Source organism: Pantherophis guttatus, chromosome 1 (genome assembly GCF_059756535.1).
Source record: "Pantherophis guttatus breed Tessera chromosome 1, ASM5975653v1, whole genome shotgun sequence".
Classification (NCBI taxonomy): domain Eukaryota; kingdom Metazoa; phylum Chordata; class Lepidosauria; order Squamata; family Colubridae; genus Pantherophis; species Pantherophis guttatus.
Window position 1 is genome coordinate 331,532,082 of NC_142063.1, and position 16,719 is coordinate 331,548,800.

Genomic DNA, 16,719 nt, shown 5'->3' on the forward strand with positions numbered 1-16,719 from the left:
CTCACTGACCGACAGCCCGTTTGATTAACTGAATCTTCAAGCTTCTCGCAACCCCACAAATCATCAGCTAACAGATGATAATAAGATGTATATTAACAAGATGTTAATATATGAACAACTGGTTTGTGGGTTTAGTGGGCTGTGTGAGGACACAGCTTCCATCCGGAGTCACAAGGTGTAGATTCAGTTTACTCAGATTAGCAGTTCCTCTCTCAATATGGCTCTTTTTTCAGCCAAATCTGCTCAGCGTCTAAACATGGGCTCTTCTGCTTGTCTCCACAGGTTTATAATCCTAACGTAGTTTAGCTTTGCAATAGAGATGCCCATGGACACCTTGTCTTCTCAGCCATTTGAGAGAAGCAGGCTGCTTTTCTCACTGTCGTGTGAACATGTTGGATGGAGGGGAACCTTGGAAATTCTGTGGCCAGTACACAGGCGGCTTTTTACAGGAAATGACTGAGCAAAGCTAAGTTCCTCCTGTTGGAGGCAAGAGCAAAGCTGAAGCTCCTTGTAGAGCAATAGACAAGTGCCGGACCAAGGTATGGGTTTCTGCAACTAATCGGCAGCATTGACCAGGAAGATGGCGGAAGGAGTGATCCCAGACCTGCCACCTCAATCCCCTGCCTCTGTCAAGGCTTACGGAACCATGGAATCAGCTGAGCAACCTCAAGGATCATCACAGCCGCCCACCAGAAGGGCTTACATCGCTATTGCTACGCTTTGCCATCTGAACCTGGTGAATTACATGGACTGGTTTCTTGTAGCAGGTAGGGTGGATCCCATTTACAATTACTTTGCGGCAATAGCCCACAGAATCTGGGTTTAATGATGGACTCGATAGGTACACAAAAATGCCAAACTCAGTCTGAACATCTGGCTGACTGTGTGATGATTAATAACAACAACAACAATTTTTCTGTTCAAAAAAAGTCTTCTGTTTTTCTGACTGTACTCTCCAGATCCCTGAGAATTTCTCAGGAATGTTTTTGAGTTGGTGCTGTTCTAGCTGTAACAAACACTTCCATCTCTTTGTAGCCTCTCTGTTTATTCATTCTCCCTACTATGAAATGCCCCTAATGAGATGCTGCCTTGGGATGAACTAGATATTACATGGAGGCTAAAGATTATTGGAGAATTGTTGTACAATGAAAATTGGACCATTCAGACACCTCTCTTGATGACTTCATAACTAAATACAAGAAAAAAATCCACCATCATCAGAATGTCATTAAAATACTCTCCTAAAAGAGAAATTGAAAGCAAATTCTCTTTCATTAAATTGGATAAGAACTAGAAGGAAAAAAGAGGGTGAGGGATGAGAAATATGCTCAGTGAAGCATAGCACTATCTACATTTTCTTCTTGCAATAAGAGAAAGCTGAGTACAATTATTTTGAGCTATTTTCATACCAGTTTTCATGGGCTAAAGCTCAATGCCCCAACTGCCGTAAATGGAGATGATAAAATAAATGTTGGAAGAATGGGTTTGATCCAGAGGTGGTATTCAGCAGGTTCTGACCAGTTCTGGAGAACCGGTAGCGGAAATTTTGAGTAGTTCGGAGAACCGGTAAATACCACCTCTGACTGGCCCCATCTATTCTCTGCCTCCCGGGTCCCAGCTGATCGGGAGGGTATGGGGATTTTGTGGTAACCTTCCCCTGGAGTGGGGAGGGAATGGAGATTTTATAGTATCCTTCCCCTGGAGTGGGGTGGGAATGGAGATTTTACAGTATCCTTCCCCTGCCACGCCCACCAAGCCACACCCACAGAACCGGTAGTAAAAAAATTTGAATCCGACCACTGGTTTGATCATCTAGTCCAGCTAAAGCACCCAATTAAAGCATCAAGGATTGCAGGCATCCTTGACTTACGACCACAATTCAGCCCAAAATTTTCATTGCTAAGCAAGGAAGGCATTAAGTGAGTTGTGCCCCATTTTGTGACCCTTTTTACCATGGTTGTTGAGTGACTCACTGCAGTTAAGCTAATCACAGGGTCGTTACAAGAATTCCCCCTTGCTTCCTTAGAATGGTACATCACAAGGCTGTATTGTTTGCATTAATGAATAATCTCCAGGAGACCAGAATAGAGATGGTACATTTATTCTTGCCCTCCTTGATCTGAGTGCAGGAGTGGAGAGCACAATTTTGTGGTGGTTCTCCTCCTCCTCTTTTTGCCAGAGTTGGTTCCAGTCACTATTAGTAGCAGGGAAGATGTTTACATCTCAACCAGTGCTTCTCAACCTTGGTAACTTTAAGATGTGTGGACTTCAAGCCCCAGAATTCCTCAGTCAGCATAGCTGATTGGAGAATTCTGGGAATTGAAGTCTACACATTTTCAAATCGCCATGGTTGAGAAACACTATTCTAAATCCTTGCTATTTAACATCTGGATGAGGAAGACTGACAGCATGGGCTGTGATGTCATCACTATGGTAATGATACTTAGTTATATTTCTTGGTCCCAGGCTGACCAAAAGGTTCTTTCTCTCTCTTTGGTGGTCTGGATCAGTGGTGAAATCCAAATTTTTTTACTACTGGTTCTGTAGGCGTGGCTTGGTGGGTGTGGTGTGGCTTGGTGGGCGTGGCAAGGGAAAGATACTGCAAAATCTCCATTCCCACCCTACTCCAGGGGAAGGATACTGCAAAAACTCCATTCCCACCCCGCTCTGGGGCCAGCCAGAGGTGGTATTTGCTGGTTCTCTGAACTACTCAAAATTTCCACTACCAGTTCTCCAGAACCTGTCAGAACCTGCTGGATTTCACCCCTGGTCTGGATGGAGAGAAACAAGCTTAAGGTAATATTATATTTAATGCAATACAAATTATATATTTAATATTATCTTATGTATTTGAATTATTCTATGGTTCCCTCAAATGATTTGGGGTTTGGGCCTGTTTTGGTACTTTTATAATATTCTTTCTCATTTCAGTTTCAGAAAATAGGCTATTAATTTTATTGGGTTATTGGGAAATTAAGAAAAAGGTTAACAAGAGCTGCATATATTTGAGTAAAAGCAAAGGGAAAAGGTCAAATTCTTTCAAGCTATTTTTAAGCAGCTTTGCTTAACCTGAACTGCCAGTCAGACCAAAGTAACATCTTTGTATATTTACCAACTGACAAATTGGTGAATTGCTCTAGGGATTTTCTCAGATTGCATATATTCTCCTTGTTTGAAAATAAGTATCTCAAGTCTTAATTTACTTTACTAAACTTATGGTGTCCTCCACCTGTTTAAACCGTATAATTTATCTCTCACCATTGCCTGTTCTGCCATAAGAGGATCAGAACTAAAATATATATAATCTGAATGCTACTTTCTCAAAAAACATTGGACTACAGTATCAAATGTAGACATCCAGGAGACCCAGTTTGAAAAACCTGACTCTATCAATGTTTATTGGTAGATCTAAGGTCAACTTTATATTTTGCAAGATATAATAAATTCATTTTCTGAATTCATAAAATCCAGTGATCTATGAACTAATCAAAGATTCACACAGTATGTTAAGACAGAAGAAGGCTAACCTAAGTTAAATCTAACTAAATCTAACATGTTGTTTGAATGCAACCTCTAGGACAGGGGTGCCAAACTGGTGGCCCACGGGCCGGATATGTCATGTGTAGGCCACGTCCACCTCAGCTCCGTGAAGGGGGAAAATGTTGTGAAAGGTCACATGACAGCAACGTGGCGCCGTGAGTTTGACACCCGTGCTCTAGGATTTAAAAGAACATTGGGAGAGTTTTATCTAGCTAAAGAGAATTAAGACAGTTCTGTTTCAGCCTAAACTTCAACTCCATTATTTTGAGGATAAAATGTAGAATGAGGTCATTTTTTATTTATTATTTCAGTTAGGTGCCACCCAACTTCAAACTGAGTCTGGCTAGCTCAAAGTATAAGAACAAGATAAAAAATGTATAATGTATATAAAAAACAGTAAACAAGATGGTGAATCTAGTGAACAATACAGAAGCTTATAACACAGAGAAAAAGGACTCCAGTCACCATAACCCAGAGTCTGGGAAAAGAATCAGGTGCTTAACTGCTTGTTGGCTGTGAAAATCCTGGGGTCAGGATAGGACCGTGATGGCGAACCTATAGCACGCATGCAACAGGTGGCACGTGGAGCCATATCTGTGCGCATGCGAGCATTGCCCTAGCTCAGTTCCAGCACACATGCAGGTGCTGGCCAGCTAATTTTCTGGCCTTCCGGGCCCACCGGAAGTCGGGAAACAGGCCGTTTCCAGTCTCTGGAGGGCCTCCGGCGGGCTGGAGAAGGCTGTTTTTACCCTCCCCAGACTCCAAGAAAGCCTCTGGAGCCTGGGGAGGGCAAAAAATAGGCCTATTGGGCCCACCGTGCCATCGTGTGCCAAAAGCGGGGAGAGCACGAGGGTGGGGCTCATTGAATTATGGGTGTGAGCACATGTGCGCATGACCCCCCCACACACTCCCCCCCCCGCTTTTGGCACACGATGGCAAAAAGGTTAGCCATCACTGGGATAGGACAACAACTTCATCAGAGGTGGTATTCAGCCGGTTCGGACCGGTTCACTTAAACCGGTAGCGGAAATCACGGGTGGGCCTGTCCACCTGCCCCATCTCTATGCCATCCTATTTGGCATGTTTTTGAGGCTGGGCACATGTGCAGAAGGAAGGCACACACGTGAACCGGGTGCACGTGTGCACGAAATGAGCATGCGCGCGTGCAGCGAACTGGCAGTAACATAAATTGAAACCCACTGCTGAACATCATGAATTAATCTATTCCATATCATTTTGTTTCAGGAGTGCTTCTCGACATACAGAAGTTTTTTAATCTTACAGACCAGACTACGGGCCTGTTACACACTGGTAAAACAATTCTCTCTTCCAGGATTGATAACCTCTCTTAATTTTTTGGTTAAGTCGGTACATGCATTCTGAAAGTAAATTACTTACTAACTGTGCTTTTAATTTGCAAAATAATGAGGAAAACAAGCAGGGACATTTAAATGTAGGGGCAATGGAAGCCAATGTAACCCAATAGTTAGAACAGATTTTGCTGGCAGGTCTTCTAGATGTATTAGGATGACAAAGCCCAGAATTCATGGCTTTTCTGCATGGGAATTCTGGGAGCTGAATTCTCAACCCATTTGTAAGATAGGTTTTGATCACCGCAATATAAAAAAGAAGTTGAAACTTTAGAAAGACTGCAGAGAAGAGCAACAAGGATGATTAGAGGATTGAAGGTTAAAATATATGAGGAACGATTGCAGGAATTGGGTATATCTAGTTTAATGAAAAGAAGGACTGGGGTGACATGATAGCAGTGTTCAAATATTTTTGAGGGGCTGCCACAAAGAAGAGGGAGTCAAACTATTCTCCAAAGCATGTGAAGGTCGGACAGGAAGCAATGGATGGAAACTAATCAAGGAGAGAATCAACCTAGCACTAAGGAGAAATTTCCTGACAGTTAGAACAATTAATCAGTGGAACAACTTGCCTCCTGAAATTGTGGGTGCTCCAACACTGGAGATTTTAAGAAGAGATTGGACAGCCATTTGTCTGAAATGGTATAGGGTTTCCTGCTTGTGCAAAGGGTTGGACCAGAAGACCACCAAAGTCCCTTCCAACAAATTATTCTGTTATAACACATGATATCAATGATCTACAGCAAGAGATTCAAGGTGGATACCCTGAAGAAGCTTAAAGGTCATTATCCAAGCTAGGAGCAATGATCTGCCAATATAACCATGCAAAATCTATTTCCCAGATTTCTCTTGACACCCATCAGAAAAAAATCTAGATGACTCCAGTGAGGCAGGGAAGGGCACATACAGCCCTCTAAATCAGTGTTTCTCAACCTTGGAAGCTTGAAGATGGGTGGACTTCAACTCCCAGAATCCCCCAGCCAGCCAAGGTTGAGAAACACTGCTCTAAATGGTGTTCAGTAAGCATCCATAAATCCTAGACAATATGGCCAATAGTTGGCAGTTGTAGCTTAATGACACTTAAGAAATCTGTCCTACATCATCTCTGTGCTTGGAACCCGGGCAACTTCTAATTCAAAGCTAGGTCAACAGCTAGAGTCAAAATGAGCCTTGGTAGTACAGTGGTCTAAAGCACCCTGTTATTAAGACCAGCTGCCTGCAATTACTGCAGGTTCGAATCTCGCCAGGCTCAAAGTTGACTCAGCCTTCCATCCTTTCTAAGGTAGGTAAATTGAGGACCCAGTTGTGGGGGCAATAAGCTGACTTTGTATAAATATACAAAAGGATGAAGGCTATTGCTTAGCACATTGTAAGCCGCCCTGAGTCTCCGGAGAAGGGCGGCATATAAATCAAATTAAAAAAAAAAAAAGTTCTATACTGGTTCTATGATATGACTCATATAGGGAAGCTCTCTATATATCTTTAAAACAAATGATGCAATTTCCCACCCACTCTGCTTTTGGAAATTAAAAAAAAAATCCTAAACGTTGACGTTCCACAGGAAATTGAATTTGGGACCTAATTTCATATCCTGTGCTTCTCAAGAGAAGTTGTGGTGGCTAACTTTTCTAAACTTTGTAATTATGAATTAAGCTATTTTATGACATTATTCTTCATTTTGCCATTGCCCTCAGTATTTCCCACATTTTAAAAAATGAAGGCTTGGATTATAACTCTCTTGACATATTAGATTGCTGTGATTGCTCGATTTACAACAATAATAGACGCCAGAATTATAATTGTAAGTCACGGTAGTCATTAAGCGGATCATCCTGACCATGCCTGATTTTATTTATAATTTAATCAAGAATGTAATGTAATAACTTTTACGAAGGATTTGCTATTAGAATAGCAGTTACAGTATAAAGAAAAATGAAACATGTAGAAAAAATCAGATATACAAAAATTATCACCATGTTAGTTAATACTCATCTTCCCATGAAGTGAACAAAGTCTGCAGCTGTTATAAAGTGAAGCCAAGATTGAATGATTGCTTCTATTAATTGGGTTTTATTGCTGGGTTGCTTCTGACTAACAAGTTTCTTTAGTCGGCTCCATAGATTTTCAATTGGGTTAAGGTCTGGGCTATTCCCAGGCCATTCCAACAATGGAATATGATTATCTTGAAACTCCAAAAAAACAAAGTGGTGTTATTAGCCATCAATCCTCAAAAATGCACTTTTCCCAAAAGATTTCCACAATTTTGACCACTACTGTAGCTGGAATTTTCATGGGATTCTACTTAGCTGTGTTCTTTATCAACGGTAGCATCTGCCTCATGTTCCAGGATAATTCCAGATGAAACAGACGGTAATAAATCTAATGTGAGATGACAAATGCATTAAAATGGTAGTTGTGTTGAAAGTCAAGTGAGGTTGTTCATCATTACTTTCCTTTCTTTTCATGGCAGTTTTCATTCTCTGTTTCTTGTTCTCGGCTCCTGTTTTTGGATACCTTGGGGACCGATACAATCAGAAAATCATCCTCAGCATTGGAATATCCTTCTGGTCAACAGTTACCTTTTGTAGCTCCTTCATTCCAGCCTCGGTAAGAGAGGTTATTTGATTTGGTGTATTCCTCTCTGCCCCATTCTGGATCAAATCTTTGTCCTAGTGCCAATCCATTTAAATAGAGATTATAGAGGGCATGTATCAAGGTCAGCAGTATGATGGCTGAAAACTCTTACCACATTGCCAAATTCTGTGCAGGAGCACAACGTCCCATTGAAGATTTCAACGTCTTCACCTAAGATTTCCAAAATCTTGTGAGGTGTGTTGATGATGGTGATAATCATTTGTTAAATTTCTATTCCAGTGATGGCTAACCTTTCCTGGGCTGAGTGCCCAAAAAGTGCATGGCCCCCCTGCACGCGCCCCGCCCCCATGCATGCATGCATGGCCACCTGCACACACCCTGTGTATGCGCCCCCCGCATGCGCAGCAGAGACCCGATCACCAGCTGGCCAGTGGGAGGTGCGCGTACATGCGTGGCAGAGCTGAACTCGGGCGACAGCTCGCGTGCCCACAGAGAGGGTGCTGCATGCCATCTGTGGCACGCGTGTCATAGGTTTGCCATCACGGTATCTATTCTGTCTTCCCTGCAGAAATCAAGATGCCATACATCATGCTCCCCCAAAATGTAATTAATAATTAATTAAAATAGGATTTGAAATACACAGTGGCTTTCTTGGAAGAAGCATTCAAGTAGCAAAATAAGCTGTCCAGTCCTTCCTTGTCCTTGTTTCTCGGATGTGTAACTTTTGCTTATATTTATCCATAAATCCATTTTCTTTGATTTCCACACAAATCCATTAATTAAATAATGGAAATAGGCATGTAAATAGTATCTAACGCATATTCTAAAATATGTTGGGTCTTAAAATATGCATTTTCTAAGGATATTTTCTTGTTTTGAATTTCCAAAAGTATAATCTTTCCATTTATTTATAAATATAAATTGAATTCTCACATTGCATTAGGCCATTGATTGTAGCAGATATAATAGCTGGATCTTAAGTACTGCTTTAAGTTTTCATAATATTTAGTGATGCTAGGAATTGCTTGTGTATTTAAGATCTAAAGCATTCTGATGTGAATTTGCTAATAATTTGCTATTTTTATTTTATATTGGATCCTTTATAGTGCGTTATTGCATGGGTCTCTAGAAATAGAACATATTTCTGGTTTAAATTATTCAGGTCACAAGTAAGAAGAACTTATACATTTCTGACAAATAGGAACTGCTTAAAGTCATGTTAACAACCTCAATTTCAGATCAAAATAGTAGAACAAGCCCGAACTATATGAGATTACTGTTCCACCTTTTGAATAGCTTTTTTTAGCAATATGGCAGTGATTATAAACTTTTATTAAATGTTTTCCAAAGTGTCCAATATATATAAATATATATATCTTCCTTTTTGTACTGACCAGTAGTGTGTTCCACTTCCCTTCGCTACCGGTTCGGAACTGTGAGTGCGCGCTTGCTCGCTTAACTCGTGTGCGGCGCTTCTGCATATGTGCAGAGCGTCCGTGATGACCTCTGGGTGGGTGGACGGAGCCTCCCACCGCCACCACTACCAGTTCGCCCAAACTGGGGTGAACCGGTAGAAAACAACCACTGGTACCGACCATACTTTATGATTGAAAGAGCTTTCACAACAAAAAACTGCCACTTTTTTTTGCAGAACAATAATTCACGCTCATTATTCTAAAGATTGACTAATTTTAATCTCTTCTATTTTTTTTCCAACTTTTTAGAAACAGGCAACCATTTTTCAGGCTGGGGACAGTAATTTTTAAGGAATCGGTCAACATTTTTGGCTCAATTTTCCAAGGGTGAAAGAATTGAAAGCCACATTTTACTACTTAATCTTTCCAGTTTCTTTCAGGAAAAATTAGTCTAACAGATGCAAAAATTATATGGATTTTGCGCAATCTTACCCACGCCTGTTAACCAGAGTTTAATATAGAAGGATGGTTGAATAGAATAGGGAAAGAATACATAGAGAATAGATATGGATCAGTGTGCATCCATAAGAAAATGATTGCAATTAAAGTTTTAAAAAACTATACTAGACTGAATGTGCCCTTTCCAAATTCTCATCTAGATGCCCTGGCTGTTTTTTATTTCACGGGGACTGGTGGGTGCTGGTACCTCCAGTTACTCTACCATAGCACCCACCATCATTGCTGACTTGTTTGAGAAAGATTATCGGACGTGGATGTTATCAGTCTTCTACATCTTCATACCTGTTGGAAGGTAGATCTAACCATGCTCAAAGACTGAACCTACAATTAATAGATAATATCTCTATGAGTCATGTTTATATCCTGCTTCTCATGCAGGAGTTCAAGGCATCATCCTTAATACTCAAACTTTGATTATATCTCATTGCAATCTAAACCAAGGGACAGCAAGTTGTCTAAGGTCACCCAAGAAGTTTAATCACTGAACCCATATCCATGGTCTCTTCTTATATAGGATTCCTTGGGAGGAGTGGGGTGAATTGTAAGGGATGGGTTCTTGGGTTCAAAGTTAATGGGATAGCAATAGCACTTAGACTTATATACTGCTTCACTGTGCTTTCCAGCCCTCTCTAAGTGGTTTTACAGAGTCAGCATATTGCCCCCAACAACCTGGGTCCTCATTTTATTGACCTCGGAAGGATGGAAGGCTGAGTCAATCTTTAACCACTCAGGATTGAACTCCTGGAGAGAGCAGTGAGTTAGCCCTGCAGTACTGCATTCTAATGGCTGAGCTACCAAGGGATGGGGAGGGAATGGTGAAAATGGATAGGCTGTTATCAGGCATTGAGGCAGATATATGTCCTCCCATCATTGAACCTGGATTCCTGTGGTGGAAGGATCTTCTGGGGGTGACTTAAGTCATATGCAGTCTTTCTCTCAATACAGGTAATCCTCAAGTTGCAACCATTTGTTTAGTGACCATTTGAAGTTACAATGCCACTGAAAATGTTTTCACACTTACAACCTTTGCAGCATCTCCATGGTGATGTAATCAAAATTTGGATTTTGATGCTTGGCAACTGGTTCGTATTTATGATGTTGCACTGTCCTGCGGGTCATGCGATCACATTTCGTGACCTTCTGACAAACAAAGTCGGTGGGGAAGCCAGATTCTCTTAATGACCATGTTACTAACTTAACCATTGCCGTGATTCAATTGTGATAGCATGGGGCAAAATTCACTTAACCACTATTTTATTCAACAACAGAAATATTGGGCTCGTCTGTGGCCATAAATCAAGAACTACCAATACATATCAGTTCAGAGATCTCAATCAAAATAATTTCTAGCACCCTCCAAAATGTAGCATGTAGAATAACGGGTTGAAATGATAGGGAGGAGGATACCTGCCCAACAGTGGTGGGATTCAAATTTTTTTACTACTGGTTCTGTGGATGTGGCTTGGTGGACGTAGCAGGCAGGGGAAGGATACTGTAAAATCTCCATTCCCTCCCCACTCCAGGGGAAGGTTACTGCAAAATCCCTATTGCCTCCCAATCAGCTGGGACTCGGGTGGCAGAGAATAGATGGGGGTGGGGCCAGTCAGAGGTGGTATTTACCGGTTCTCCGAATTACTCAAAATTTCCGCTGCCGGTTCTGCAAAACTGGTCAGAACCTGCTGAATACCACCTCTGCTGCACAACACAGGAGGCTGAAATCTTGAGGTTAAATATACTCCCAGGTATTTGACTTTTTTCACCACTTGAACTCTGTGGCTTTAAGGGCCTCTTTCAACTTGGATTTTTCTTCTCTTGCAGTGGACTCGGCTATATCCTGTCATCTGGAGTGGCGCGTGCAAGCGGTTTTTGGGGCTGGGGCTTCAGGGTGAGTCTTGGTTGGTCAGGTCTATCTTTAAGAGAATCCCTCTGGATTAAAACGGTGGGGTTCTGTCAATCTGTTAGTAGTGTAACTTCTATTTTCTCTTTCAGCTGGTTTTAAGAAAATGTTGAAAAATAAATAATATATACAAAGATGCTGACATAGTCCTACAATGTTAGAATTTTGGTCTATGTGTGTGATTTCTTCCTCTTCCTCGCTCTCATCTATCTTATTTTTTTCTATCTATCTATCTATCTATCTATCTATCTATCTATCTATCTATCTATCTATCATGTATGTATGTCTTTCTGTCTATATGTATTTCTGTCTCTCTCTGTCTCTCTCTCTCATCTCTCTGTCTCTCTGTCTCTGTCTCTATCTCCATCAATCATCTATGTCTGTCTGTCTGTCTCCCTCCCCCCTTCTCTCCATCCATCTAGACACACACTGTGTGTTTGTATGTTTATATATTTATTTTAGCTATTTACAGTAACTATTTATATAAGCTATAAAAATCAAGTGATAATTTAGAAGAGGGAAAATGAAAATGAGAAGTCAAACTGTTCTTCTTTGATGATAGTTTATCAGAAGTTCCGGGGGTGGAGAGGAAAAATTAGATATTTTCTTGCTCCTTCTTCTCATATGCCTCTTCCCTGATGGTGGCTCCATCCTCCAGCCAGTTAGTCATAATATTTTAATTTATTGGGGTTTTAAAATGTCTCAGCCAAATTTATTTAATTAGTTTTATCTCTATTTTAAATTTTGTATCTACATGTTTTATTTTATGGCTGTTCACCGCCCTGAGTCCTTCGGGAGTAGGGCGGTATACAAATTTAATAAAATGAAAAAAAAATGATAATATCACGATCACTCTAAAGCAGTGTTTCTCAACCTTGGCAACTTGAAGACGTGTGGACTTCAATTCCCAGAAGTTCTCAGCCAGCATAGTTGGCTAGAGAATTCTGGGAATTGAAGTCCACATATCTTCAAACTGCCAAGGTCAAGAAACACTGCTCTAAAGGCTCCTCAAAATAATGAAGTGGCCATGGCAGAAAATTGTGGGCAGGCTTTATTACTATGCATGGCATCTGAAGGCTCTCTTTGAATGATGGCCGGAGTGGAGAATTTCTCTGGAGAACAGGTCAAGGGAACATAAGTGAAGTTCAGCCCTAGTCTGCCTCGTAAAGCAGTTGCTTCACTGTGTAAACTTCTTGTAATTAGGAACAGAATTAGATGGAATACTGGAAGAAGTGCCTTTATCCTGTATCAATGAGAATGTTGTGGCTCCGTTACCTGAGCCTGTGTCATCGGCAGGAGAGGACTCCGAGAGTGAAGGAGAGGAGTTGGCAAGGCCTCCCTCTCCAGGACCCTCCTCTTTGGCAATGCCTTCGGTGTCCGCCGAAGGGCAAGAGATAGGGCCGGGGCCAAGCACGTCCACGCAGCCACAGGTGGACAGTGATGAGAGTAATGAGTCTTGGCTGGATCCACACCAGCGTCGCAGAGATAAGCGCGTGCAACAGAAGAAAAGGCGTGCCCGAGATTAGGCTGAGTCACTGGACCACACCCCACAGGGTATAAAAGGGAGCATGGTGGCCAGTCAAACCTTGTGATGAACAAAGCTGAAAGCTTCCACGCCATTCTGCATTGCCGGACTTTTGCTATAGACTTTGCTGGATTATCTTTGGACTTGATTGACTCTGTAATTATTAAGCTGTTTCCTTTGATGTACCAGAAGCGGGGAGAAGTTATCTCTCCTCTTCGTAAGTAATAAACTCTTGGCAGGCAGCCACTAGGTTGTTGCCAAGTTCCGTTATCATAAGGAAAAGGATTTTATCGGCTGGTTTGGTCTTTAACTCTTGAACGTCTGTTGGTGTGTGTGCGTGTGGGACGGGGACAGAACAGAGAATAGAAAGACACACCCACACCCGTGTTGGGATTGTGGTGCTGATATGCAAACTATTAAACGTATTGTGCAAGATTGTCCATGACATGCGTTCTCTGGCTTCCTAGAAGATTTGCACAAAGCAACGCCAGAAGTGTATCCCTGGATAGCTAAATTGGACATCCAGCTATGAGGCTATGGACAAAGCCCCATACTAGTTTTGTATAAAATGACGTGGATTGTGTGCACGTTTACTTCTCTTTGGCATGTTCCCATCGTATGCTGAATAAACAAGCAATAGTCCTTCAGCTTCTTGTAATGGTCCTTGTTGACATCCCTGTTGCTTCTGTCTCTGTAGGTTACTCCTTTTATGGGAATTACAGGCTTGATTCTCCTAATTATTTTAGTCCCTAAACCAAAGAACAAGACGCTCATAGCTGGCAAGAGTACCAGAACCTCAACTTGGCTCAAAGACATTTCTTCTCTTTGCAAAAAGTAAGGTATTTCTTTTCCTGTTCTTCCATAACAGCCCTTCATGTTTCTAGCCATTATGTTATTGTTCGTTGCAGTACCTGTGGCCCCATTGCTTACAGTTTTGTTTCCTCCTATGTAACAGAACATGCATGTACGGGAACATATATCTGCTAATCAGTAAGGCACAACAAATCTGTCTTTTCAACAGTATGGCTAGTTAATACTAGCAGACACTAGAGGGGGCTGTCAGCTTGTAGAAATCTTTTTTATTTTCTTTGTAAGCATGCTTTATCCTGCAAGTAAATCTTTAGATACCCTTTTCTCAATTGGGGTCTTCCGGATTTGTTAGGACTGAAACTCTCCGGGTTCTTAACCAGCAAGGCAATAGCTAAAATCTGAAAAAATAATGCTCTGGAAAAGGTAAACATATTGTCATAATTCTGCTATAGTGCTTTAAGTCTACAGCATTTGTTCTGCAGCTTCACAGATATTTAACGTCTGAAATTCTTATCATCAGAAAGTCTGTACTCAAAATGGTCTAAAATCCTTACTGAATCTATCCACTGAACACGCTTCAGATGATGATTAATTTAACTAATTTTTCTGACCTTGCACTATTTATCAGATGATAATTTAATGCAGCAGCTTCAGGGACTTCAAAATGTCATGTCCATCACGATGTCATTATGCAAAGGCCACAATTTAGTAGTTGCATGTCACAATGTGTTGCATAAATATATAAGTCACATCACGGCGTTGTGACGCGTCAGCTGTCCCTCTATGCCTTTCCCAGCCTCCTAATAGGCTGAGTTTGCACAGCACATATTACCCTACAGAAGCCAAGCAAGATTGAATCTAACCAAGCCTAACCTACAGGGTGAATACAGCCTTTGTGCTTTAAGTGACTCGACTGAATGTGTTCTGTGAATGCAGCCATATTCTAGAATTTACTCTTTTAGAAAAGCTGTATCATCTGCTTCTCACCCCCTCTCCTCCCAAAAGGTGGCTGGTAGACACATTGGAATAAAAATTGCACATACTGATTTTTTTTTTTTTTTTTTTTTTTACAAACAGAGGCATATTTGCAAATGCAGATCCTATATTTAAATAGAAATATATTTCACCACTATGGGAAAATTCTGACCAGGTAAAATGCTTACCTGTTTTCAAGCTTCTCTTCAGGGGCTCTGATTGTTCTTGATCATTCAGCTGACGTGGGACTGGCCAGCTGTTCAAAACCAAGAGATGTTCACATTTTATTTTCTTTTAAATGCCTTTATTTATTGAGTTAAACAAAATGATATTAATTGGATGGAACTGCACCATCAGGAGAATGTCTGATGTCAAGGTGAACTAAAATAAAACTCTTTTCTACCTGCACTCAGTTTGTGGTTCTAGGAGACTGAACTTACAGAATGGACCTTGTGACAAAAAAAGAGTATCTCTTCCTAGTTGTTCCTTAAGGAAAGTCCATATAACCAGGAGTGCCTTAATGGTCCCAGCAGGTAGCTACTGTATATTTATGTGAAAGAAGACTGCAACTGATCTGACAAGCCTTAACATGATTTACTCAGCATGATGTGCATTTATGATTTGCAAACCATTTTTATGGATGCAGTCCAGTGGTGGGATTCAAATTTTTTTACTACTGGTTCTGTGGCTATGGCTTGATGGGCGTGGCCAGGGGGTATGACAGGCAGCACTTGGCCTCCTGTACCCCCCTGAGAGCAAAAACGGGCCACGGGGGGGAAACGCGCTGCCCCCTTGCCCCGTTTTGGGCCTAGGAGGCCTTCCTGAAGCCTCCTGCGAGTGAAAACGGTTTGGGGCTTAGGAGGCCTCCCTGCACTTACCTGGGAGCCAAAATGGGGTGCATGGGGACTCCTGGAAGGGGTGGGGTGGGAAGGGGCGGGGTCAGCCAGCAATTTAACTACCGGTTTGCCCGAATCGGCCCGAACCGGCTGAATCCCACCACTGGTGCAGTCACTATGCTGTATGGAGCCCCTGCCCCCCCAAATTTGCAATACATAGTCCCTGTCCCCCCAATTTGCAATTTGTAATTCATACAATTTGAATCAGCAAGACTGATCAAGAAATGGCCAAGTTTTGGCAATGTGATTTCCATAAAACTTTGCTAAAATAAGAGGGAAATAGAATACTAAGACTCTGCAAGCCAAAATATATCATTTCCATTCTGTAAACCATTCTCCCCCAAGTAAAACCAATCCAAAGGCAGAAAATATTCAGCCTCAACCCCTAGTGATGCCACTACCTCAACAAACATGTCTTCTTGCATGTCCTGGAGGCCAAAATACTTTGGAAAAATAATTATTCCACTGAGGCCTAGAAAGGGCTTCCAATTATAGCTTTAAAAAAAACCCAAAGTAGAATAGTAAATATACTGCAATTCATTGTCACAAATGAACATCTCTCAAGAATTCTGTCCCAAGTTCTTGGTGGCCTTCATACCAATAGCTTAAATCTGGACTAGAAGCATACTGGGTACCTGTGTAGCTATTTTAACAGGTGGTCACTTGAGGGAGCCGTAGAACATCTTTTTGTCTTAATCCTCTTACATCTTGATCACAGAACTTGGTACCTCTTCTTTCTCCATCACTTCTTTATCCATCCCAACCTTTCTCTGTCTCCCAGCTGGAGCTTTATAGGATCCTCGCTGGGTGTAACTTGCATGGGTTTCATCACTGGCGCTCTCGGTTTCTGGATTCCTGTGTTTCTTTACAGAGCTGAGGTTGTTTTGAATATTTTACAACCATGCAGCAAAGATCCATGTGAAAACCACAACAGGTAATACAAACACTTGTCTTAAATGCTTACTTATTTGATTTTTTTTATCCTGCCTTTATTTTTGGCCAACAAGATGGCACACATACATGATGTCCCCTCTTCTTGTTTCCCCATAACACCACCTTCTAAGGTGAGTTGGGTTGAGAGAGGAGGAGTGGCTCAAAGTCACCCAGATGGTTGTTATGCCTAAAGGTGGTGGGGCGAACGGGACTAGAATTCACAGTCTCCCAGTTTCCAGTCCAG

General features: G+C 41.5%; 1 protein-coding gene across 1 annotated transcript in view; it reads left to right on the top strand.

Moving 5' to 3' along the window:
* Positions 1-280: 280 nt before the first annotated feature.
* The window catches only part of LOC117667739 (protein spinster homolog 3-like), a 29,619-nt gene continuing 13,180 nt past the window's right edge, over positions 281-16,719 (top strand). Inside the window, exons 1-7 of the mRNA XM_034421338.3 lie at positions 281-767; positions 4,786-4,851; positions 7,381-7,517; positions 9,580-9,731; positions 11,258-11,324; positions 13,559-13,695; positions 16,324-16,476. Coding sequence (XP_034277229.1) covers positions 581-767; positions 4,786-4,851; positions 7,381-7,517; positions 9,580-9,731; positions 11,258-11,324; positions 13,559-13,695; positions 16,324-16,476 — 899 coding nt within the window. The 5' untranslated portion in view covers positions 281-580. The remainder of the gene's footprint in view (positions 768-4,785; positions 4,852-7,380; positions 7,518-9,579; positions 9,732-11,257; positions 11,325-13,558; positions 13,696-16,323; positions 16,477-16,719) is intronic.